This window comes from Mastigoproctus giganteus, chromosome 3 (assembly GCF_048544385.1).
Source record: "Mastigoproctus giganteus isolate SK-2022 chromosome 3, ASM4854438v1, whole genome shotgun sequence".
NCBI classification, from domain to species: Eukaryota; Metazoa; Arthropoda; class Arachnida; order Uropygi; family Thelyphonidae; genus Mastigoproctus; species Mastigoproctus giganteus.
Window position 1 is genome coordinate 229,616,267 of NC_143577.1, and position 26,914 is coordinate 229,643,180.

Consider the following 26,914-nt stretch of genomic DNA (forward strand, 5'->3'; position numbering starts at 1 on the left):
CTGTTTTACTTGCAACGTCAAACTTCATCAGTGGCACATCATTAGCCACAGGATCAAGAGTTTTTAAAGAACTGTTACTTCATCTGTATCAGTAATAGAAATGGTGTCAGAAGAAGTAAGTCATTTTTAATATACAAGAGGAGAATTTCTGGAATAGTTTTGCATCTTTCTCTGGGATTTGGATTGAAATGCTTCTGTAAAAAATAAATATTTATGCAGAACAAACAATGTGTACTGTTCACTGGGTGTGTATATTGTACTGTGTTGTGTTGAACTGTTTGTGATTTCTGTAAAATTCCTAGGTGGGAATAGCCAATTTTAAAAATGTGCTGTTTTAATTGCTAATTTAAAACAACATATGCTTAACCATCAAAGCAGCCATGATTTAATATATGATAACTTCTGTAGCAGTTAGTTTTTAAATTTTCAATTATTCAAATAGTGAAAACTTTTATAACTAGATCTTGCCTGAATATAATTGTTTGAATTTTTCTTGTACTTAATCCCATTATAAATGTCCTCTCTAACACACGAACTGTATTACCTTTATTTCAAAATTAAAAAAAAAATCCTTACCATCATTTATTATATAAGAGGATTTTTACAGCTGACCTAAGAAAATTGACTGCTTGCAGTCAGTGTATGCTTCAACTCTAATTTCAAGTATTAAATGAGAAAACACTGACTATAGACCTGTGAGCTACACAGGATGGATACTAAAGTCCATGTCAAGGAGAATATTGGGATAATAAACCATAATAATATCATAATAATAAAATTCTTTAATGATTTAGTTATATTACAGTGGCTCAATCTCTTTAACAGCAAGCTAAAGAATTACAAGTAAGAACATTTAATGTTACATTAACTTGCAAACTTGAAACAAAAACTCTGTTTCAGATAAGCTAGATAATTTCTGTGCTATATTTTTTATACTGAATGTTACTGCATCAGAAGGCTTTAAAGCTCATACTAACTAAATTTTTAGTTTACTGACAGTTACTTGCAAGGTACATGAATAATCCCTGCCCATTATTCTTGACTACTAATTATTTAGTAAAAATGTTAGTATTTACTAAAATTTTAGGGAATGTTTCGAACTTCTGGGGATTCATCTTTAGTACAACAGCAACTTAACAAAAATAAACAGTTCTATAAATTAAAAAAGATAATAAAATCATTTACATACACTGCACACCATATATCTATTATTACATCATCTTCTATAAATTTTCCTTATTCCTCTTATATACTTAAATTAGTCAAATATTTTCAATTATTTGTTACTGCCTACCTTAGTTGGTTGGTTATTTGATTTTTAGGAGCATTAGCAACTAAGGCCATATTGCTCCGGAATATGCGGTGGTCATTCCCTGACCTTTCCGCATCCTCCATATTTGGTGGTGACGGGCTCGAACCCCGGTCTAATCAAGAAGCGTGTGCTACGCACTGCTGCTCCTTCCCACCTGGCTACAGAGGCGCCTTGCCTACCTTAGTACTCTTTGAGCAGTACTCCATATGCATGACTTAGAAGTTACAGACAAAACTGGACTAATGAAATGTTGTGATACTGGTGCCTCCAGTAAGTGAATCTTGGGGATAATATTATATGCCAAATTTTATAGTTAATGTGTGGAAGAAATTACAGCTCAAAGTGGTACTGCTTGCAGGGAGACAAGTTCAAAGTTGTTCATACAAATAATAATAATTATTTTATATTATAATTTTCTTAGTACATTAGCAGCAACTAACTAAAGCTGAGAAATGGATGGTTTCAGCAACATAACGATACAAACAAAAACAAAGCAGATATATTCAATTTGAGGATTCTCAACAGATTACCAGGTGACAAAATAGTGTGCAAGGTTTATGACCCTAGGGGCTCACATCTGGTGAGTATGGGATTGGCACACGCACACACACACACACGGTCCTGAGCTGGATATCATCATTCTTCTCTTTCTTGGTGATTCCCTTCTACTTTTGACACTCTCTCTCTCTCTCTCTCTCTCTCTCTCTCTCTCTCTCTCGGGAATTTTTTTTTTGGCTGCTGCACCAGCCAAAAAAAAAATTCCCGAGGCTTCCTTGCACCATATAGCTAATAATAATAATAATAATAATAACAGCGCAAATGGACAGAACAATAGAATGGTGTTGCACCATCAAGCTGAATACCTGATCTCTTTTGCTTTCTAGTTTACTGACAAAAAGACTGAAATTGAAAACAAGAGTTACTGTGATGTTTATATGAAATATCTGTATTAAACAATGGCCTCTATAACATGACCCAACTAATTGAAAAGTTGCAAATTCAAATGTTTACTGATCAATCTTAATGAGCAAGAAACAGGTTGGTATTGTTGCTATTCCCCATATAATACTGAATACAAAGGAAGGCAACAATTTATCTTTTCTTCTTGATAGAAAAGTTTCTCATACAATTGATTTTCACTATAACAATTAACAAATGTCAGGAGAAAACATTCTTTACACAGATCAGCATAATCTAATCTTTGAGCATGGTCAATTATATGTAGCTCGGTCTTCGTATAGAACTATGGCCAACATCAAAATCCAAATTTTAAGGGACAAAGATTTCACAGAAATCAATACAATTTATAATACTGTACACAAAGAAGTTTTCAGCTATATATCCACAGAGTAGAAAATAGGTTAATATATATTTTTTATTTTTCAATTTATCTCTTAATTATTATTCAATTGACCCCTACTGAATACAAAATTTAGGTTGGCCATTTTGTAGATTGGGGATTAATGAGTGAAGTTAGCAGCAGTGGAGCCTCTTAGCAATAATGCTAACAGTCTTTAATAATCCCAAGTTGAGTACATTACCTTAACCAGAAGGCTCCAGAACAGTGAATCTCCTCCCTTTCTGTGTTGAGGCCTAAGAATTTTGCATAAACTGCATACCACTTCTGCATGGTTCTGATCAGAGGAAGACAGGCACTACCCAAAAAAATCTTTCGTTATCTTGATACTCACATCTTTCACCTGTTCAAACACTGTTTTCTCCTGTTTGTTTGTTATTTGGTTTTTAGGAGCATTAGCAACTAATGCCATATTGCTCCGGGATATGCGGTGGTCATTCCCTGACCTTTCCACATCCTCCGTATTTGGTGGTGACAGGCTCGAACCCCGGTCTAATCAAGAAGCGTGTGCTATGCACTGCTGCTCCTTCCCACCTAGCTACGGAGGCGCCTGTTTTCTCCTTGGACATTTAATGAGTACTTTATATTCAGTGGTGCAAATTGATAGATGTGTGGAAGTTTTTCCTCCATAGCAGGTAGTTGATTGTCGGAACAACTTTCCATCTGTGAGGGTAGTTTTAATAAATTCAAGGAAGAACTAGGCAAATTATTGAAGGGGTGGACAGTTGATATGGGAAGTTTTTTTTTTGCTGATGCTTTATAAGCTTGCTTTCTTGCATCATTTTCCACTACTAATACAGTTAGTTCTGCTATAACATGCATTTTCTCCAAAGCAACTGATATAGTAGGAAAAAATTTTGCATTGGCTCATGCATGGTTTCATCTTTGAGTAACACTGGGCGAACGCAAAACCCAGCACCAAGCCGAATGTAACAACCTAAGCAGTAATACATACAAGTTTACGAAGCTTAAAAAATGTCAACCATCAAATGTGCGAGAGCAATATTCCCCATTTACTGTAGTTGTATTGGTCAGAGACACTGTTGTCATTTGCTGTATTCACAAGATAACACATGATAGTGTAGGCCAACTCATATTTTCAAAAGCTCACATTTTTCTGTTTGAACAAAAATTTCGTGAGGCATGATAGCGTGAGCAGAGGTGCACATTTCTGGAGGTCACTACCATAAAAAACAAATTGCAGTTCCTGGTTTATTAGGCTTATCAGTTAGTGCAATCTAATTATAAAGGTAATAAACTCAATCTTATTGCATTTGCAATAATACTGATAGCTGGAATTCTGTGGGTTTTTACGTTATTATGGTGAAATACATTTTCCTTTCCATGAAATCTTCAATCATATCAAAAACAAACAAATTTTCAAAATCTTCTCTTCATTCCTATTTTTTAAGCTTCGTAAACTTGTCTCACTTGTGCAATTTGTGCATCCCATGTTCATTGTTATTGATTGCTTATCTTTTTTACTGTTTTAAATTTTACAATAAAAAAAAAAAAAGAAAGAAAATGCCAGTGAACAGAAATATCAATTAAGCAAACTTTGTATCTTCTCAAGGTAAAGTGCTATATTTACTGTATTTATTTTTTTATTATAAATTTAAGATGTTTAAACCTCTGTTAGCAATTTTATTCGGTTTCTAACTTTTTTTAGTGTTTTACTTACCAGACTGAACATTTTTTTTTTGAGCACTCTGTCCATATCCATATTTTTCCCATAAGCTCTGTTGTTTTTAATGCACGAAATTCCATAATGTGGAGATTTTTAGGAACACATGTACCGGCATTATAGCAGAACTGACTGTACACTTTCTCTTACTATCCTTACTATCTCCTCTCCTCCCCTCTAAATCCTCAGATACTGCACTGGCACACACAACGTACCCACCATATTGATTCATATAGCAAATTGACCCACATAAAAGAAAATGATCTGACTAGCAAGACTTTTGAAGATTTGCATATTTTATTAATTTTTGCTGACATTTTAGAAAATTGTGTATTTTTTTTAAAGTAGTATCATGAGCCATTATTTCCATATAGAAATATGATATTTAACTTGTAAAACTGGTTAGCAATATTAACTTTAAATTTAAGCTTGAGAGCAAATTCTTAACATCCTTAGGAACTAAAGAGATTTTTCTTATACAGAACAATAAATGATGTTCAGTGATGACAGTTTTTGATGTGAAACATCCTTGGGGACATTCTCAACCAAGTAAATCTGATCAGTCACGAAAAATGCATCATACAAGTGACATCATCTGTGGCTTCTGCCAGAGGTGCTTCCCACGATCCTACCACTAGTCTTTGCCGAGCACTCACTAGTAGTGTGATTAGAGTGATGCATTTTTCGTGAGCAGTACGATATTTCAAGTTCTAGTGAACCAATTTAAAAAATTCAAATGCCAATCATTTCAATTTTGTCAAACTGCATTAGAAAAAAAAAAAAACATGTTTATACCTTGTACACACGAAAGATGTTTTATTTTATATGAAAATATCCTTGTCTTGAAAGAGGTTAGCAAAACGAAATCCAAGCCAATAGCCTAATTACTCATTTGATTGTAGCCATTTGTTGAATAGTATGATTGCAACAATACAAGTATTTGTCATATGACTGCAACAATACAAATATTTGTCAACAGTTTCCTTTTTTTTTTCTAGCATTTTTGTTTGATTCCATTGTTAGCCACTATAAAAGTTTTCAGATCAATAATTCTGGAAAAGGTGTTCAGCAATGCTGAAGTCAAATGTCAAATGTTCTCAAGAGTATCAAGCAAGAATGAAAGCGACAAGACCTAAGAAAATAAAGACAATGGTAGCAATGAGTGCACGAGAAGGAAAAAGACTATTGAGATTGCTTAAAAGACAAGCAGAAAATCAAGCATTGGATTTAGCAGTGCCTTCAACCAGCAATGCCACTGTTCCATCTAAAAATGATGAATCTGAAGTGAGTATTATTTATGTACAATGGAACATTTCTCCAATTGTGGAGCAGATGAGTTTAAATGATCGAGCTCCTTTTCCTCGTGCCAACTACTATTTACATAAGAATGTGCATCAAGAGTTTCAAAGGAGATTTATGAAAAATGATTTTTCTTCTGTATGCTACATTTGCGGTTGCCTATAGTTCAAAAGCAACACAAAGAAACCAGCTGCTAAAGATACACCATTAATACGCACTACATTTCTCGATGTTGACGCTGATGGGATCCTGGTGTGTAATATCTGTAGAGAATCACTTAAGAATACCACCATTCCAACGTTATCTAAGTGGAACATCTTTCACTACCCAGAAATTCCATCGTATTTATCGAAGTTGAATTTAGAGAAGTGAATTTAATGACAGAAGAGGCTGATTTCTTCTCACATACTGAATGGCTTTGTCTACCCAGAAATTCAATTGCATTTATTGAAGTTGGATTTAGTGACAGTAAGGCTCATTTCTCTCCTTTCATGCATATAAGGCATCATCTGAAACACGTATACAGACAATACGGCATTCTGGGCTAAATGATCAATGTGCCTGTTTCAGACAACATGATGGTCCATTGCTTACCAAGGGAGATTGACAACAATCACTGTATAAACATGCATATAAAATGCAGGAAAATACAAAAGTCCATTTATTTGATCGGGTTAAAGTGAGTGGTCAAAGCGTTGCTTCAGTATTTAGTCGACATGCCCCTCTATTGATTGTATCAAATTACGACAGATCATTTTTTGTCACATGGAAATTAATTTGGCTAAAGGCGATGTAAGTGAAGCGGTTCCGATTGAGGGAAGTCTTATCGCCCAACAACGTTACTGATGAGTGACGATAAATATCTTAGAATTGCCCCAGGAGAAGCTAACATACCACAGAGCTTACTATTTGATGACCATGCAGAGGAACTGTCCTTTCTTAGCATTTATCTTGGACAATTCAGAAAGTTCAAAGAGAATTTACGCATGACTCCATTCATGATGGCAACAAGTGAGCTCAGACGGTCTGACCAATGTAGTGTTACTCCATATCATCTCCTTTACAGCAATGAAGATAATGAGATTGAGAACAAGAGACTCTTTGATGGTGACATTCAAATATTAAACTGATACTAAGCTGACCCATTAGCAAGTTCAATCCAAAGAATATATTAACAGCTGCATTGAAAACAATTTGGCCTTCCTACGGGCAATTCCAAATTTGACCTACTACTGAGCTCAACGTAAGCACAAACTATTTGTTATGATTAGACAGCTTGGTAAACATACAGTGTTCTTGACTCTGAGTGCCAATGAAATTGCTTCAGCTATTGTACAAGTCACAGAATAAGCGGTTGGTTGTTTTAGGATTTTATGGCGCATTAGCGTGTGAGGCTATAATGCGCCAAGTCAAGAAATAAAGGGTACAATATTAGTGAGGATGACACAAGCAACACGAACTTCATGCAGAAGGCAATGATATAGAAACAAAGATGCTGTAATTTGTGTGCTATACTTCAATAAGATTGTGGATATAATTACGAACATATTGCAGTCGAAACATTATAGCCCATTTGGTCAATTTTACACGGTCAACTTTTTCAAGCACATAGAATTTAACATTGCAGTAGTCCACATGCACACATTTTGCTGTGGATAAATAACGCTCCCAAAGATCCTTTGGGTGAGAACAAAGATACCATCGCAATGATTGACAAGTTGGTGTCTGTTTCTGCTAGCGAGGCTTCGTGAAGCATCAAGCTTCAAACATACATTCATTCATGTGTTACAAGAAAATAACGCCAGATAAACGACATATATGTCAATTTCACACAGCATTCATGCCTTGTTGCTCGACCACTATATTAGTGCCCATGCCTAAAACAGACGGGTGCAAAGTAAAATATGCTGAACACTACAAGATGTGGCAAAATCTAGAGGATAATGATTATGCCAATATTGATGCCTTTTTCAGGGTGAACAATGTAAACTCCTATGACTATTACTTGGATGTGCTCGCAGCTGGCATAAATCAGCTCAAGGTATTTCTCAAACATCCATATAATCTCCTTTCACATCAAATGTGAAAAGTGGCACAATCCTTTAACCCGTTCATCTGTAACATTTTAAAATCAAACACCGACATCTAATTCACTACGGAGAAATACTCTTGCACTGCGTATGTCATTGAGTACCGAATAATACAAATCGAGGGATCAGCAATTTACAGCGACAGATCATTATGATCGTGAACGAGCACTCAGAGCCTATCGAAATCACGAGAAGACTATTCATCGACATACTCAACAGTGTTGAGATCACGAGTCAAGAAGCCACCTGGTACATGCTACATTGGCCTATGTCAGAGAGCTCTGCAGTGGTAGTTTACATTCCCACTGTTTGGCCAATCAAGTGACAGAGAATGAGGAAGTCCAACGAAGAGATGAATGAGGAGAACCTTGCAGAGGATTCATGTGACATATGAAAAGAGAATTGGTTTGACAAATACAAGAAGAGACCACAACACCTGGATCATTTTACTCTGGCATGCTTCGTCACAAATTACACATGTAGCACTAATGGGATCTGCAAGAAACGACAGTATCCGCGCATAATATGCTATCGAAACTATGACATGGCTCAGGATCTCAACAAGTACAAGCGCAAGGTGGTAAGCTACACATTCCATTTTGCAATGAGGAAACAGAGATACTGTCAGAGATGGCATATGTCAAGATCTACGACGACAATGAATATGATCACTGCTCATATGAGAGCAGCGTAAATTGTATGTATTGGATGTGGACATTCACAAACCGATGGAAATTTGTAAGGCAATGTGTCCAGACAAATGACGATAGCGATCCAAATGAAGCATATGGCAAACTGTATGGCCGTGTTATGCAACTGTGAGAAGAAGATCCCTTTCGAGACTTTTACAATCATCCAGATCAGGCAATGCTGATATTGCAAAACTGGACCAGAACCCAATGCCTGACGATATCAACAACAAAGACGTCCTCTATCCTACTAAAAGCCAAGCTTGATATACGTAAGCCACCACAAATAAAGGTGGGACCTACCACAATAAAACTAGTGACCCAGTTAAAATATTTAGGGGTTATACTGGATGGTAATCTTTCCTTTAAACACCATCTAACTTATATTAGAGCCAAAGATACTCTGGATTGGTGGCTAGGATCACCACGCAGGACTGGGGGTTAAACCAAAACAACCTTTCTACTGATCATCACTTACGCCTCAGCAATATGGTTTCCCAAAACAGCAACTGTAGCAAACCGAAGTATTCTTGATGAAACGCAAAGAACCATCCTACTGACAGTTACACGTGCTTGTAGAACAACCAGTACCCACGCACTACAGGTCTTGGCCGGGGCTCTCCCCCCTTGATTTAGAGATCACGTGCAGGGGAATGAACTACCACATAGAGAAAGGAATACCCTGTACATACCATGGCTATACTGTGGACGTTAATGCACCACGAAAAAATGAAAAGACAAGACTGCAAAAACACCTGATGCAAGTTTGGCAAGAGCGCTGGGCCAACTCAAATAAGGGAAATATCACCAGGAAATTCATTCCGAATATCAACAGGATGTACCCCAGTCCCCCAACTTGGTTTCAACCTGGCTTATACACCACCTATTTACTGACTAGTCACGGGGCCTTTAAAGCCAAACTGACAGCACTGGGAATTGAGGAGGATCCGAGCTGCGCCTGTGGGGAGCTTGAGTGCTGGGAGCACATTATGTACAATTGCACCCATTATGAGGACCTCAGGTGCAGACTGATCACCGCAATACACTACCTCCCCAAGAATCTGGAATCACATCTATTGGACTCACTAGAGGAATATAGGGAGCTAAAGGAATATACCCAAAAACTATTTTCTAGGCGTAAAAAACTGATAGCTATCTACAGAAGAAACAGATATAAAAAAAAAAAAAAAAAGAGAGACTCAGAACACGCGTGGAGAGGACTCAAGGAGAACCTCCCTCAGGAATCTACTCACTACTAATCATCTAAAACCAGAGAACGCAAGAATAACCCCACGGAGATGCGGATCTTCCCATGATGAAGAGAACCACAGTCATCGATAACAGACTAACAACGGACCTGACCAGTGTTCATAGCTGAGGAGGACAAATCTGGATACTAAAGGCTACCGATGACAGAGAAGATCGACAAAGATATAGAAACTCCAAGTTGCTGCCTTGACAGAGCCATATTGGCTCAAGGCTCTGCACTCTCTTGTGCAGTGCAATCCTTTTACTCCCACACCCGGCAGGGGTAGGAGGTGACGGCTTGCTGTCTCCTCTCTTCTCTGCCACACCATTCCTTCCCTCTGGTGGGGCATGGGCATGCCTCACTGAATAATTGGGGGTCACCTACCCTATCGACCCTCTTCTTCCTATTTCACCCCCCAGCCTTCACTCTCCCTTCCTATCACTTTCTCTTGCACAGCGTATAGCCCTACATGTCCAAATTTAAAATACAGCAAAAAAAATTTCGCCCAATCTTTTAGGCACTTCAGAAACAGGCCTTCAGTGTCAAACCCCATATTAGCGTTTTAATGTAAGTGAACTAAAATCAACCGCAGTCGTTCCAATTTTATTTTAGGTCCTACACTAAAATCCCAGGAAAGTAAGTGGCAGGACCTGCCAGAGTACAATTGACTCACTGGTAACACCCGGCTAGCCTCCACGTGGCGAGGTATGGGCACCGTCGGGTCCCATTAGGGGCCTGTCAGCCAATAAGCCGGATAAACAATGGGCACAACATATAACACTACTCATGACCCACACACTTCTAAATCTCTGGCTTTGACAGGGAACTGTCACCGATACATAGAACATTAGCGGAGATGGGAGAAATCCCAGGAGCTGCTAGACCCTCAATATACCTCATATCCCCACCTCATACCTCATCCAGATAGTGAGATGGATTAGCATCTTAAGCTCCACATGCTCAACTGACTCGGTGCAATTGCAAATAAATTCAAAAACTTAATGACCAACAAGGGTTTTTGTAACTTAATGAGAAAGGCCAATGACATGTAAATGATTCTACTCATGCATGTAATTTGGAGTCTTATCTTCCAATCATGAACCAATTCAGATATTCTTGACTGGCCAAGCTGGTTGTGGCTTGTGATTTGCCTCTTGATGGAAATATACAATCATTTCAGCAATACAGACAGGTATTGTAACACCTACATTGCATGTGCTTCAACTGGTAAGGCTGCTGTTGTGGTCCACTGTGCACACTACCCTCAAGATATCCACTTTGAGAAATCTGCCTCTGTTGGTGGAAGTCGCACATTACAGATTGCTGTTTAAGGATGTCAGAGTGCTAATAATTGATGAAGTCAGTATGGCTGGTGCTGAGCTGTAATTGCAAATGGACGTGAGACTAAAACAGATAACTGGAAATGTCAAAACGAGCTTCGGCAGGCAGGACATGTTCCTAATCGGGGACAATATATCAACTGCCTTCTGTTTGTGAGACCATGGTCTATAAACAGATAAAGCAGCATATTGCCGGCTCCAGCCTCTGGTGCAGCTTCAAATACTATGAACTCAATCAAGTTATGCACCGGTTGAACATCACATTCTTGTCTCTTAACCAAGACAAGTAATGGAGCTAAATTAGATCAGAATGAGCAAGAACTTATTGAGTCATGCTTCTTTGATTAGGAGGAAGCCAATCTTTCCCGCCCAAATGGTATGATTCTACTTGCGAAATAATTCCATCAATGAGTATAACCGCACAATCCTCAGTGCTGCAGAGGAAAAAGTGGAATCAGTTACACAAGACATCTTTGTGGGTTGCATGAACACAGAGCAAGAAGCAAGTTCACTAGAAACTCTAGAAAACGGCACTGTGGGTAAATTATCCAAGAATACAAGAATCCAAGAATGATTGCAGCTCAAATTTACCACCTTGACTAAGATCAGAAAGTTAGCTCGCAAGGAGGGAGTGACATACATACAAGCAAGCAACATCAATCGCACAGCCGTGCTGCTCACAAGATGAACCGCGAGTATATCGTTCAACAACAACAGCACGATCTAAGCCAAAAGAAACCACTTTCCTCTCATACCAGCTTGTGCAATGACAATACATGAGTTGCAAGGTGGGCACATTCGATACAGTGGCTTACAAGTACGAAAAAGGGCATGAATAGCAGCTGGTGTATGTTGATCTGTCATGCATAACTGACATGAATGGACTACTTTACATCGTCTCATTGAGCAGCGACAAGAGATTCTACCACAGCCTGAGAAACGCTACATCCACCATCAATCTACAAAATGAGTTTGTCAGGCTTGTGGCTAATCAGCTACAGACAAGACATGACAGCTTGCTTGAATTCATCCACAATAGGAAGGCAATGTGCAGTTCTCTCACTCAACTGCCAAAGCCTATGGGGGCACACTTCAACCTCGGTGACACTGTTAGGCAGCAGTGCCAAATCTTGCTGCTATCTGAGGATTGGTTAGACAGTAACAAGAGTGAACAGTATCCCAAACTTTGATTGCATGGCTCAATTCAACTGTGAAACTAAATGGACAGCTGGAGTCACAATATATCACAAGATGGATGAGGAACACATTGTTATGCCATACTCCAATGTCATCTATTGAAAAATGACTGTTTTGATAGTCAGTATTTGAGAGCAATGGCAATATAGGTACAGCAGAGTGCTTGTTACCCGATATCAAGTGATACAATGGTTGTCTATATGTCTCTTAACAACAATGTATAGGATATAATTGACTTCATTTATTTCATTTTGCTGCCATACTCAATTCAAGGTGCAGCACTGTTAAAGAAAGATTTACATAAAATATTCATGATCATGAGCAGTGATTTCAACGTTAACTTTGAATTGGAAGAAACTAAACCATTAATTACTTTCCTGTAAGAAACGTTCGATCTAACTCTAAACACTAATCCCTCAATTTCAACTACAAGGTCAGGTATCTCAATTGATGCAGTTTTCCAGAGACATTTAGATACGTTGCAATCGCAAATATACATCTCTTACTTTAGTTATCATAAATCCATTGTATCTTGTCTTTCAGCTGAAATTATAGAAATTTGTGTGATCAATAAAATATTTACAATACAAAATCTCTTTTATTTTGTAATCAATGTATGCAAATCAAAATACCTAAAAGAAAGTGAAGGACGTTTCACATAAAACCATCTACCGTGCATGCCTGGAACATGCGCCAATTTTTTTTAAATTAAGGACACTAAACTTATATAAATTTTCGTAAATCTTTCATGGTATACGACCAAGCATTCCTGCCTTATGCAATAGGTATTATGTTAAATGCTTAGCAACTTTTTCTTTAGTAATGCTGTGCTACTGCACACATCATCAATGCATCCTTATATACACCTATAATTTATACAATAAATAATAATTTTTATTATTTATTGTATTCCCCCTAAAGTATCACAGGTATCACTATTTTTAAATAGACCAAACCATAAACTTTCAGCCCTATAACCCAAAACTTGGGTCATGTAACAAGTATTTAAGCAACATGGCTATTGATTACATCTCTGTAAATCTTATTACAAGAAAAAAGGAAATGTTTTTGGTTCTGAAAATAAGGCATTATAGTACAACACTTCTGACAACATGTAACAGAAGTGAACTAACAGGTAATGTACATAAATCATCTTTGAAATAAAAACTTCAAATTATAAATCTGTTTCTCCATTATGCATGACTTTTTTTTTTTTTTTTTTTTTTTTTTTTTTACTTTAAAATAATTAAGCCTAAAAGAGCCATTTTGTTTTGAGAAAATCATTAATGCCACCTAGATATTTACAGACAAGAGTGAAATTCTGACCATGTGTTGGCACATAAAGGTCAAACAATTGAAAGTGTCCTCAATATATTCCCAACTTTTAACCACCTTCTAAATGAAAAAAATGTCAAACTTCTTATTACATCTAATATCAATTCAGGAGGAAGAATTTATATTTCTGTAGCCTGGATAATTAACTTATCAATATGTTCTACAAAAATAGATAAGTATCTAAACACTGAAAACCAAGAGAAAAAAAATTAATGACATTTTATTCTGATTTAATGAATGAAATAAATGTTAAAATAATTAATAATTTAAGTAGAGTAGCTATAATTTTACAAACATGTGCATTAATATCTACAGCTATTATATTATAAGTTTTATGCATATGAAACTGCAAAAACTTTAGAAAATTGCTAAAACAAATCCTAAAAAAAAGGAATAAAAATAAAAATTTGCTAATTTGCTTTTCTAGCTAAGGCAAAAGAATAAAAACTGCAAATCAAAGATGCGATGTTAAGCTGATAACAGGCATTCTATTCAGAGACAAAGGAGAAGTTCTCTGAACTAACCTGTGATACAAATCCTGGTAGCAGCATGTTAGGAAGTTCACAACAACAAACATGGTGAGTTAGAGTTATTAGTTTTTTCCAGCGACCTGATCGTTTCTTGAGAGCAATCTTCATGCCCTTAAGTATTTATAACACAGAGGAAACTGAGCAGACATTTAACATAATAGAAGAAAAACTGTTATACATAATTCCTATATAGTGAGAAAAAATTGAGGAGGAATCTTTAACAGTTTCCACTTAATTAATGCTCTCACATCAATCCAGTTTTAGTTTAAACCAATAAGCTTTTAGAAGTTATGTATGATATTTATAAAGATTTTCTTCCATGAAAGAATAATAGACACATGTAAAACTGTTAAGCTTACTTTTATATCTAAGTCATATTGTTACAACTATTAGAACATTTAACAACTTCAAGTTACAATTATTATATATCATTACATACAACCAATCAACAAACTAAAAACACACACAAGCATGCTAAACAAAAGGATTAGTGATGTTCACATTAACATGACAAGATGAATACTTAAATGCTCATATTTTAAATGAATTTTATGACATAGTTGTGAGGGAGATGAACAGGCGCTGGCTTAATGTTTATGCATCCATAAATTATGAATAATAATAGAAAAATGGAATTTCTTCTACTCATGATGATAACCATGCAAAAAAGCTAAAATGATAGGAACCCCATTTTAACAAACTGAATTCTCATATGTGAAGGAAAATAGGTTAGTTACAAAAAAAAATTCATGTTTAAAGGAAGGCCATATTTATCAAGCAACTGTTGATAATTGCTTGAGTAGTCACTGCCAATGCTCCAACACTTTCCCATATCTGTTCCCATTTGAATCTAAGTAACTATGACCCAGAGACAATCTAAGATGTTTCCTTCCCAAAGCATTCCTAGCAGAAATCTGAAATATCCCAGTGCAGATCATTAATAACAGAAGGAATAAATGAAATAGAAACAAATTAAGGTGTCTAAATGTTTAACTTTTCAAAAATCTGTAGTACTGATCACCTTCAAAAATGGAAATGTTAGAAATGCAGTTAATGTTGATCAAGATTAAAAAAACAGAAGAAAATAAAAGAAAAATATGTATTTATGATTTCTTGAAATATTTTTCATGACCGAAAATTAATATAAATTTTTCGTATACAAAGTGTATGATCAGTCAATACCTATTTTCAAATTCTTATAAATGTTTTGTTTCTTTACAGAATTAAATTAAACAAACTGACAACAACAGAGCATTTAACAAGGTTTTTTCTTATGTGTTTATTTTCCTCATTTTGGTCAAACAATAGTTCCAATCCTAAATGTACAGCAGAGGGTCAAAATTGCAGCCTGTTATGAGATTAGGAGACCTATGGTCAGAATGCAAAGTGGTAGAGGGCTGAAAACGAGTCAGTGTTATAGTGAATGCACAAACAATAAAAACTGCCAACAAAAGTTAATGACAACAGGTACTATTGGAGATAAGTAGAGGCCAGGATGACATTTAACCATGCAGACTCCTGAGAACAAAACAATGAACAATGTTTACAATAAAAAGTTCCAAAGAATCAGCTTGTGTAGGTCTTCTTGAAAGTGGGCACATACATTACACAGTGAAGATCATAGAAAAAAATCATTATAAGAAATAATCGTTTGCAGAAGATTGTTACACAAATATGGAATATATAAAGCTGGTATGTCTAATCTGCCTGTGAGCATTTGTGCAAAAGTGTGCACGTTTCTATTATCTGCTGCAACCAGGGTACTTAGGTTTGAGTAGAGAACAGTGTTGAGATAGTGAAGGGTGGTCAGCAACTCTGTTAAGCCATCTCAAGAGCCAATACTCAATCCCAAAAACAGAACTGAAATATGAATCGGAAGCAGAGGACCAGATTTAAGAGGCATACATCAGAATAGGAAGGACACACTTTAAAATGTATTGAGTCACCAGGAGCAGAATCTAATTCCTACAAGTTCCTGTCTACCAGCCCATAAAGTAGAATGCATTTTCATCTTCAGGTGAAAGAAACGTTGAGCAAAACTGAGTCTGTCATACCACTTAAGACCAAGGTACAGGAGAGAGCATACTTTTGCCCCACTAGATCTGCTTACAAAAATTGCAGTATCATTCATATTCTGCTTATTAGTTATGGTCATTTGAGCTAACTTCTATATATCCAATGCTATATAAATAGGGCTCAAATCATCAAATTTTATTATTTGACAGTTGGCAAATACCTTCTACTGACTCGTGGTGGCCTTTGGATGTGATGAAAAACCTCACATCATCAATATACATTATTAAAGTACAATTCTAAGCTATAAATGGCTCCAGGGCATGTGTGAAAAGGGTAGCCAAAAGAAATTCTCCCTGTTCAAGCTGGCAAAGAAAGTTTGTAGCTAATGGTGCTTACCAGTAAACAGCCTTTGTCCAAGTACACTGCATAACATTTTTAGCAAGTTTCCTGCTATGTTAAAATAATTCCTTAAAATTTCAATGAGTGCTGGAACTGAGATGCTGTCATATTCCACAGAATTATCCAAATAAATAATATCTTTTTTTTTTTTTTTTTCATTTAATATTTTCTGTATGAGAGAAAGGGTTGATTTGATTTGATTTTATTGGCGCAAAAACAACTAAGGTTATACTGCGCCAAGAGAGAAAAAGGGTTTCTAGTAGATTTATTGTTATAAATCTCCCTGGGATAGCTGAGGGAAATTTAATAATCTATGGCTGAAGCAGTGTTAGTTTATAGTTGGAAGTACTGCTTTTTCAAAGATCTTCTGTAAGGTGCATCTGAGAGAAATTGGCCTGTAATCCATAACCAATTTTGAGTTTTTATTTTTGATATTGGGGTTACTATATAATTTCTCCATGCCTGCAGGAAAATCCAGATTTGATTATACTAGTCAATGCATAAAATGTTACGAAAAGGAAAATACTCAATCTTGACTAATTTTATCTTGTTGAAGACGAAAATTACATTAAAATTTGTCAAATGGTTCTTGTTTTCAAATTATAGTGAGGGTCTCATATTAGTGAGTTACTTTGCATTATCAACTATGGCTCTCGACAAAATGTAAGGCAACACAGCAGTTTCAGCACCACCAGCACGCTCTTATCATGTGATCAGCAACTGTCACCCATTTATCATGTGATAAGTTGTTGTGGCTTCAAATGCATTTTCAACTCTCTTGCATTAATCTGTAAATAAAGCTAGGTACTAGGTTCTTTGTGAGATTCCTACTTTTTGCACAGTATTTGTGCCATGTAAGATTAATATGCCCCGTAATTGTGTGAATAGTCTGGATGACTTCTGTTACGTAGGTGGAGAAGACATGTTAGCTTCAAGAAAGTGTCCCTTAACTTAGCATAAGCATATGATGCAAGAAAGCAAGCTTATTCAGCATCAGCCAAAAAAAAAAAAAAAAAAAACAACCACTACTCCCATTTCACCCCTCCATTCGTTCGAAATACCTGTCCAGCTGAGCCTTAAATTTGTTTAGGCTATCAACTTCAACAACAAGCGATGGAAGTCTATTCCATAAACCAACTGCCCGCTGGCTAAAGGCAAATTTCTGCACATCTATCCGACATCAGTCCTTCCTCAATTTGAATTTATGCCCTCTCAGGTGATTATTCTGAGCAAGAGGAAGAATCCCATCGGCATTGAGCATGCTCAAGCCATTCAAAGCCTTATACACCTCTAGTCAGATCACCTCGCCGATGCCTAGTCTCCAGGCTCTGTAATTTGCAAAATTTAAGCCTTTCTTCGTAAGAGCAACCCTTTGTTCCATTCACTAATCTTGTTGCCCTTCTCTGTACTCGTTCCAGCAGCTCTACATCCTTCTTGAAATGAGGCCTCCAGACCTGTATACAGTACTCAAGGTGTGGCCTGACCAATGCCTTATACAAGGGAATAATCACATCCCTGTCCCTGCTAGAAAAATTCCTGTATATCATTGACAAGACACCATGAGCTACTCTTGCAGCTTGTCTGCACTGCTCAGAGAACTTCATATCTGTCTGCACAATTACCCCCAGGTCCTTTTCATTCTCTACCACTGTCAGCGTAGTACCACAGAGTTGATACGTTGATCTGGGGTTACTGTTTCCCATATGTAGTACTTTACATTTGTCAATGTTAAACTTCATTTGCCACCTCTCAGCCCATCTGCTCAACCTTTCCAGATCCTGTTGCAGCAGCATAGTATCAGTAGTGTCCTTAACAACCCTGCCAACCTTGGTATCGTCTGCAAACTTGGACATTAAGCCTGATACACCATCATCAATATCATTTATAAATACAGAAAACAACAATGGACCCAACACTGAAACCTGAGGAACTCCACTAATAACATTAGTCCACGTTGAGCAGTGTCCATTGATTACCACTCTCTGTCTTCTGCCACTCAACCATCCCTTTATCCATAGCAGCAATTTGCCTCCAATGCCACACTTCTCCAATTTGTGCAGCAGTCTTCCATGCGCAACAGTATCAAGAGCCTTTCTAAGATCCAAATATATAATATCAAAGTTATTCCCTGCATCCAGTTCTTTTGTGAATACATCATAGTATCCAATCAAATTGGTCAGACAAGACCTGCCCTTAACAAAACCATGCTGTGTCTGAGCTATAACTGAATTCTTGTCCAGATGATCCTGCAGTGCTTCTTTAACCAGTGCCTCCATTAATTTTCCTGGAACCGAAGTTAAACTAACAGGTCTATAATTACTTGTGTCAGCCTTTGATCCTCCTTTGTGAATTGGGGTTACATTTGCACATCTCCAGTCCATGGGTACCTCCCCTGAGTCCAAAGAAGCTCTCATAATTATGGCTAGGGGTTTGCTTACTTCCTTTGCTGCCTCCTTTAATATAACTGGATAGATCCCATCCACCCCGGGTGCCTTTTTTATGTTTATCCTCAACAATTTCTCCTCCACTTTCCTCTCAGTTATTAGAAAATAATCTAGCTCACTGCCAATGTTTACTTCACCTACGACATTCCCCTTCCTGAATAACTCCTCATGTGTGAATGTAGATGCAAAATACTCGTTTAGTTTGTTAGCCACCTGAGTAGGATCCTCAACTGTTGAACCATCAATATCTAGAACCAATCTGATTCATCCCTTTCCTTCTAGAGTTTACATAGGTAAAGAACTCTTTTCTGTTTTTCTTTGCATGCTTTGCCAAGATTTCTCATAATCTGCCTTTGCCTGCCTAATCTCCTTTGTGACTTGGTTACAGACCAGCTTATATCTATCATAGGCTTGCATGTCGCCCATTAATTTATATGTATCCCATGCATTTTTCTTCTCTGCCATATGTCTCATTAGGTCATCTGACAACCATTCAGGCCTGAATCTTGAACAATATTTCTTGGTTGGTATGTAAAGCCTGGTAGCTTCCAAGATTAGTTCCTTGAATGCTTCCCATTTTGAATTTGCTGTTGGTAACATCATCAGTTGGTCCCACTGTATAGAATTTAAATACTGTCTCAGACCATCATAGTCGCCTTTACGAAAGCAAAAACCCTTCCCTTTACCTCTGATGGTAGTTACCTCCTTGAGTAAATCCCACTTCAGCACACTGTGATCACTGCCACCCAGTGGTTCCTTTATCTGCAGATTCCTAATGCATGAAGAATCACTACTGATAATCAGATCAAGAGTATTACTCCCTCTAGTTGCCTCCCGAACATGCTGGTGTAGAAAACAATCATCCAATAAATCCACAAAAACCTTGCTAGTGTGTGAGTGACCAACCCACAAATTCCAGTCAATATCTGGGAAATTAAAATCCCCCATTATAAGACTCTCTGATTTACTGGCCCATTCTATTTCCCTGTACAGTATCTTATTATACTCATCAGAGTCATTAGGCCTATAGCACACTCCTACTCTCAATTTTGATTTACCTATGCTTATGTCACACCAAACTGACTCGACACTGCCCTGTCCATCAATGTCGACCGGCTTCACTTCCTTGGATTTTATGTGTTTTTTAACTAATAGCATAACCCCTCCTCCCCTCCTGTCCTGTCTATCCTTTCTATACACATTGTACTCTCCAAATTCCAGTTCTGCATTCCTTATATCTGTGTGACACCACGTCTCTGATATCCCAACAATATCTGCCTTTGATGTTTTGAGCAATACCTCAAATTCATCAAATTTATTTACTAAACTCCTAGCATTGGTGTACACGCAAGTATACATGCACCTGTTTCTATTCTTAGCTACCCTAACACAACCCATGTGTTTACTTGTACCGCAATGACTTCCAACAGTCTCTGAAATATCCTGCATCTTGTTTTTCAGGCTTCTGCTCATTCCAATAGAACTTGAGCCATAAAAAAGGCCTACTTCTTGTACTTTGGGTGTAAAGTAGGCAACCAAGCCAAGCACTGGGCTCCACTCATATGCTGCACTGCCTGTTCATCAAAACTCAACTTGTGGGTGAATCAAAATAGACATTTTATGCCTTTTTGCAGTGCTCATGATATGGAGGGAGCCAACAAATCATGTCACAGACTGTTACTTTTGTATGGTGCCTCCTATTAGAAAAGGGATGACAATGAAGAAAAAGTGGACAGTGACATACCCAAATATATCATCTGCAATTCATCCTGTGTCTCACAGTCAAGTACTACCATTATTGAACCACCAAACCATTTTTTTGTACACCCTTATGAAGACGATGAAGAACATCAACTTGATATACACGAAGACGTACGTCAAGAGATCCACCATTTTGTCCAAACCTTTATTCTTCTGAACCACATAGGATCACAGAAAGTGAGCTTAATGACCTGATCAGGAATCTCGAACTGTCGAAGAATAAGGCAGAGCTTTTGGTCTCAAGGCTACAACAGTGAAATCTTCTAGATCAGTGGTGTTCAACCTTTTTCCTGTACAGGGGCCATATTCAAAGTTAGATTTGTTTTGCGGGCCACACTGAGTGATTCGAGAAACATTAGTGTGCTACATTTTCAATGTAGTGTACTGCACATACAATTTTGTGCAGCCACCAAGGTCAAGCAGAAGGCATGCCACAACTGGAGTCTCTGAACATTTTGGTAGCACCTCGTATATACACACATGCTTCTGGTTGGCATGAGCATATCTGATACTAAACATAGATAAAAAGAAACAGAATTCATGACACCAACTCGTTGCTTCGTAACTTCAACACTCTCACATATTCACTGCAATGAGCACCATAAATGGAAATAAATTTGTTTATTTCCACTTATTTTAGCATCCAATGTACACGGTTCTTGAAATAATTTAAAAAATTTAAAACGCTGTTTTAGTTCACTTTCTGTGCAGGTCGTATAAAAATTATTTAGGTTGGACACCACTGTTCTAGATCATTCTGTGAAAGTGACAACATTTTGTACTCGAAATAAAGATTATGATAAATTCTATCAAATAGAAGGTGAACTCACTGTTTGTAAGGATGTTGATGGTGTAACGGCAGCAATGAACATGAGGCACGTTCCCAAAGAATGCGACTATTTATAGATGCTTCTAAGCCTTAAGGCTGTGTTATTACACAATGGCAATATGCTGCCTTCAATACCTCTTGCATATGCTGTCCAAAAAAAAGAAACATACACAAACTGGAGAACATCCTCTTAGGTGTACACTGTCAGAAGTATGAGTGGCAGAAATGTAGTGATTTAAAGGTAATTGCCATTTTATTAGGACTACAAAAGGATTACACTAAGTATTGTTGCTTTCTCTGTGAGTAGGATAGTCATGCCATGGATATGCACTATGAGAAGGGGATTTGGCCTCAACAAAAATCATTAACACCTGCAATAAAGAACGTATCGTTTGAACCTCTGGTAGATCTAAATAAAATTTTGCTTCCATCACTCCACATCAAACTAGGGCTCATGAAAAATTTCATGAAGGCTTTGAAAGTGAATGGTCCTGCATTCACATATTCAAAGTTAGATTTGTTTTGTGGGCCACACTGAGTGATTCGAGAAACATTAGTGTGTTATATTTTCAATGAAGTGTACTGCACATACACTTCATTCACAGAGAATGATTAAGGAAGGCGTTTTCATTGGTCCACAAATAAGTCAACTTTTCAAAGATGAACAGTTCAAATGTGTCCTTAGTGATAGCAAGAACTCAGCATGGAAAGCCTTTCGAAATGTTTCGACTGGTTTTCTATGAAATGTCAGAGCCGACAACTACAGGCAGTTTGTAGAAGATCTCATTACTTCTTACGAAAAACTGGGGTGCAACATGCCACTGAAGATGCACACTCACACCTGGATTTCTTCCCGCCAAACTGTGGTGCTGTCAGCAAAAAACATGGTTAGCACTTCCATGAAGACATCACAGCGATGCCACCATGTTAGCTGATTATTGTTAGATGGTGAAAAGGGATGCTCCCGAAGCTGAATACAAGTGAAAGGTGAAAAGGTACCTTGTTTGATACAGGTATGTTCATAGCTACATCTTACTGCCATATAAATAAATAATACCTTGTATAAATATAAAAAAAAAAGTACTTTTTTCAAAAACAAGAACCAATCTGCCATTTAATACATATTTCGGTGTTTAGCACCCCAAAATCTATAAAGTAAACTTACTTTCATGCCCATAACAAGATATGACCCAAAATTTGTTGTTAGTGTTATTTACTGACAGATGTCTAAGCAATACCTTTTTATACATTAAAATAATTTTCCTCCTAATGATATCTATTTAGGCAATGGGAGAAGAGGGATGCGAGTTACGTGTAATATGTAACAAATACTAAAATACATAACAGAGGCTTGTTTTCCTGTGGTAAAACAAGCTTCTCTTTAAGCGTGGTCACGCACTATGTTTATCTAACACGACCACATGGTACCATTCTTGATTTCCATTATGGAACATATTTATTTAAATAAACTAAATGCAACAAGGCATAATATTTTAAAATTCTATATCTATATAATATCAGTGTAGATACACCATAGACAACCCTTGTTATTCGTTTTTTTTTTAGGAGTATTAGCAACTAAGACCATATTCCTCTGGGGATATGCGGTGGTCATTCCCTAACTTTTCCGCATCCTCTGTATTTGGTGATCACAGGCTCAAACCCCGGTCTAATCAAGAAGCAGGTGGGCAGTAGTACACTGTGCTTCTGCTCACCTGGCTACGGAGGTGCCATAGACAACTCTTAAAAAAAAAAAAACTACAATTGCAGTGTGAAAGGCATCCACCGATGAAAAGCCAACAAGCTTTGAAACGGTCCGTCTGGGTGGTGGTGCCCACCGAGAATAAATAACGATAGTCTTCTCTATTACTGAAGCATTACTTATTCAGGGTAATGCAATACTTGGTAACTCATTGTGAAGGATGAGCACAATATGAGATACAGATGAAATGATGCCTTTTACACTATGATCATAGTTTTTCTTTAAGAGTTGTCTATGGTGTATCTACACCAACATTATATAGATATTGTAACGTATTTATGTATTCATAGCTGAGGAAGAGATGCACACAGTGTTAGAAGCTTCTGTAAGTATTTTATTTTGTCAAAAGAAGCGAGCACAGTGAGCAGGGAGGCAAAGCCCCCTAGTATCTATTAAAAATAGGCTACTTATTTTAACTTTAGTAAACACTGGGAATTTATCCAGCACAACAGTGTCTTTGTTGTGCAGATCATTGATTGCCTTTGTCAGGCTCGCTTTGATTATATGTCTTTTTATTTTGTCTGTCTAATTTGGAAACATCTTGTACATATGGCTTTGGCTTAAATTTAGCTGTCTTATATCAGTGATTTAAATCTTTATGAGCTTGTTTATGACCTGTGCAGATTCAATAGATAACTTTTGGGTATTGTTCCAATTCTAGTAACGTTTTCAGACAATGGCTAAAATATGATATGGCTTGTGTGATATTTAATGATGGCTAAACATTTCTTCCCTGTTAGTGATCCTAAGTCTTTTACTGCATATGTTTTCATATCATCAAAGAGCATGGGTACCTGCTGCCATTTAATAGTTTATCTCCAAATGTTATTGCTGCTTTGGCAAACTATCTGTAAATAACTATCTAAATGTCCTTCAGATAGTTATTTGCAGGTCATTTACTTGATCTGACACCTTCAAGGTGCCAGAGCAAGCAAACCTTGCAGGGAGAAGATAATTTCTTTTCCATTTTGTCCTATTGCTTCTTATTTCTTCCATTTTGTTCAATTACTTGAGAACATCAATTACTGTAACATCAAAAGACTGCTTTCTACAGCACAGAATAATGATATTCATAGAATTTTTTGTTGTACTGTATTATTTTGTTTTGCAACTTGTATATGTGAACTGTGTTGATTTTTTCAGGTATATGTATATGTGACATTTATTTGTATATGTGCACTGTTGTACTTGTCTCCAATGACAATGTACTGTGGATTTCAGTGAGTACATTTCCTGTGGAATTCACCACCCCTTTCCCCTATTCATAGACAACAGATTTTTATTTCTCTAGACCAGGGGTCAGAAACCTGCAGCTTGCAAGCTGCATGCTGCTCTTTGAATGTGTAACTGCGGCTCTTTAACTTTTAACCCACGTATACAGCAAGCACGGCACGCAGCAGGTGTGGATGGCAACGTGAATATAGCATTAGTTTCAGTGCAAGATGCAAACACTTCTGAGTTTTATTATTATTATTATTATTAGCTATATGGTTCAAGGAAGCCTGAGGCTTATGCTGCACCAGCCAAAAAAAAATTCCCGAGTTACCCTGAGAGAGAGAGAGAGAGAGAGAGAAGTAGAAGGGAATCACCAAGAAAGAGAAGGATGGTGATATCCAGCTCAGGATCCTGGGTATGCCAAGCCCAAACTCACCAGATGTGAGCCCCTGAGTTTAGTTTGCCTGCATGTCATGAGCAGAGCACAAGTACTACAAGGTGTCAGAGGTTAATTGTTGTGGTGGGCACGAATATAAAATAGTTAAAACAGGAACAAAATAATATTTGTGTGTATGTAGTGTTTGTGATAGGTACGTGAATTCATATTATAAATCACTTGACTTTTTAAATAAGTGATGTGGTATTATTAAACAAGTGAAATAAGAGGACATTAAAATTGTTATCATTTTTAAAATGTCAACTCAAAAGAGAAAGATTGAGCAAGAAAATGGGGAATTTAAAAGGAATGGACTGAGTCGACACAATTTGAAATGGAGTTAGAGGACTTAAAAATCAAGGACATGTGGAGTGCAAGACTAAAATGCCTTAAAATTGAAATTGTGGATTTGGAGAGGCAAAAGGCTGCCCTTGCAATTCTATACAAATGGACAGTGATAGATAAGTTGAAAAAGCAAGACCAAATTGCGTTCGATGCGTGGAGTAGCTTACGGAACATGTACATTTGAAAATATGCATTTGGACTTCTATCAGTTTTGGGTTTGACATATTTCTGCAGGAAAATATTTTCGAACATGAACTATATTAAAAATAAATCAAGACACTGTCTGAACAATGCAAGTCTCTCAGCATGTTTAAAGATGAAAATTACGGCATACTCGCCTGATATTGAGAGACTTGCTTAAGAAGCTCAGCAGCAAAAGTCACATTAATTCATACCTAATTGGATGTTTGTTATGTTTTTTCAGTATTAATATATACTATTTCAAAAAAATATATATTTTTTAATAAAACACCTTCCCACTCGATTTTATTTCTCAAAAAACTTCCCCTTCCCCCTCCTCACAGCTTGAGCTGAGGTGCAGCTCTTCGGATTCTTTTTTTTTTTTTTTTTTTTTTAATTAGATCAAAAATGGCTATTCACTCAAAAAAGGTTGCTAACCCCTGCTAGACTGTGGCCAGACTCTATCATCTAGGTTTGTTTATACAGGGTTTTTAAATTAAAATGCACTGGAGCCAATCTCATTATTTTTATGTTTAGGCTATTTGTCATCCAGACCTTTTTTTTGCCATATTTGGGCTGAAATTTTTAAATTTGATGTTAAAATTGGACTAAGTATTACTGTTTAGATTTTACAATTTATAAATTTAAATTGTATCTAAACACTGCTTTTTTTTTTTCTTAATAGGAAGGTTGTTCCCTGTTGTTGGTTTAGTCTAAAAATTTCAGTGGTGTACTTCCAAAATGAACATAAAACTAATTTCATTTGAAGGAAAAAAAAAATACAACTGTTGACTTGATGTTTGCTTTTTGATAAGTGTATTTAGCTGTGTAGAACAGCTAGCTGTACAAGGGCAATTACATGTTCCATCTCTTCATACATATAATGACAAAAAAAAAATAAATAAATAACATTCAAAAGAATTATTTGAAAAAAAAAAACAAGGAGTGTAAAGCAGAAATTTCAGGAAACAGAAATAAGGAAATATGAAAACAAATGGTCAAAAATAACTTCATTATCAGGAAATAAAAAAAAAAGATAAATGAAACAGGAATAGATATCTAGTGCTTAACTTTGCAATTTTGGCTTTTTGTCATCAAAATTCAGTTATCAATAATATTCAACAACATTGTACGGTTGTTGCTATTATTTCCACAAATGAAAGGTAACAACGTAACTAATAACAACAATTGCAGATTCAAATAATTTTAATTTGCCGTTGTTGTTGTTGTTATTATTTGGTTTTTAGGAGCATTAGCAACTAATGCCATATTGCTCCGTGGACATGCGGTGGTCATTCCCTGACCTTTCCGCATCCTCCATATTTGGTGGTCACAGGCTCGAACCCCGGTCTAATCAAGAAGCATGTGCTAAGCACTGTGGCTCCTGCCCACCTGGCTATGGAGGTGCCTTAATTTGCCGTAAAATAAAAAAATATATAATAAAT

The 26,914-nt window shown here is 36.8% G+C and overlaps 1 protein-coding gene across 5 annotated transcripts in view; it reads right to left on the reverse strand.

The window, feature by feature from the left end:
* LOC150088826 (uncharacterized) overlaps positions 1-26,914 on the reverse strand; it is a 518,204-nt gene that overhangs the window by 87,299 nt on the left and 403,991 nt on the right. For 2 of the 5 annotated variants that reach the window (XM_090369683.1, XM_090369681.1), the window contains exon 16: positions 14,077-14,193. The exons of the other annotated variants lie outside the window; for them this stretch is intronic. In XM_090369683.1, coding sequence (XP_090225809.1) covers positions 14,077-14,193 — 117 coding nt within the window. The remainder of the gene's footprint in view (positions 1-14,076; positions 14,194-26,914) is intronic. 5 annotated transcript variants of the gene reach the window in all.